General features: G+C 48.4%; 1 protein-coding gene across 1 annotated transcript in view; it reads right to left on the bottom strand.

Moving 5' to 3' along the window:
- pak1 (p21 protein (Cdc42/Rac)-activated kinase 1) overlaps positions 1-850 on the bottom strand; it is a gene marked incomplete at its 5' end in the record, with an annotated part of 35633 nt that overhangs the window by 10809 nt on the left and 23974 nt on the right. The window contains 1 exon segment of the mRNA XM_032510332.1: positions 48-185. Coding sequence (XP_032366223.1) covers positions 48-185 — 138 coding nt within the window.

Here is an 850-nt window from a genome sequence, read left to right as displayed (position 1 = left end):
CACACACACACACACACACACACACACACACACACACACACACACACCTGCAGCAGCTCTTTAGCCGAGCCTCTCTTCTCCACGTCCATCTCCAGACATCGGTTCAGGAAGTCTCTGAATATCGTCGACAGCTTCTCTGGGTTCTGCAGCTCCGGCGTACCGTTGGTTGCTATGAGATACAGCGCCTAGGCGACACACACACACACGGGGACAACATTGTAATCTACATCCCATGAAGCACATGTAAGCATGCAAAGGCATGCTTGAAACCACTATGTGCAGAAGATAGTTTGACTTTGGCGCCATCCAGTGGTGGCTTAAAGAATGACATGGAGTCCAACATGCATGCTGAGTTGTCTATTTTTACAAATATTAGTTTTGTTTTAAGAAGCTTGGGGAAAAGTTCATTCAGGAAAACTAACATGCATCTCTCTCTCTACCAAACTAATCGGCTGCCTCTGGCATCAGCTAACTCCGGGCATTCATTTCAGTTAAACCAATCAGATTTTGTCAAAATCTCTCTGTTGTTGCATTGAAACTTTAACTCGGTTGTCCTCTCCGCCGCTGTCAGGTGTCATTTCAGGCAAAATGGATGCTACGCTCCTCCACCCTGTTGTTCACCTCCACTTCTCATCATTTCCAGCTACCAATGTTAACATCACTTCCATCCAGATCTTCAGCCTCTTCCTTCATCCCCGGAGTCCTTATGTTCTTTTGCCCCCAGCATGTTTCCTCGGATCAGGGAGGTTCCAAAATCATGTTTGCAGCTGTCGCCATGGTCCAGCTACACGTCCTGCTACGTCCTGCTACGTCCTGCTGTGCCCTGCTGTGCCCTGCTACGTCCTGCTAC

Source organism: Etheostoma spectabile, chromosome 3 (genome assembly GCF_008692095.1).
Source record: "Etheostoma spectabile isolate EspeVRDwgs_2016 chromosome 3, UIUC_Espe_1.0, whole genome shotgun sequence".
In the NCBI taxonomy this organism is placed as follows: Eukaryota; Metazoa; Chordata; class Actinopteri; order Perciformes; family Percidae; genus Etheostoma; species Etheostoma spectabile.
Note: the sequence above shows the minus strand (reverse complement) of the source record. Positions and strands in the feature narration are given on the sequence as shown.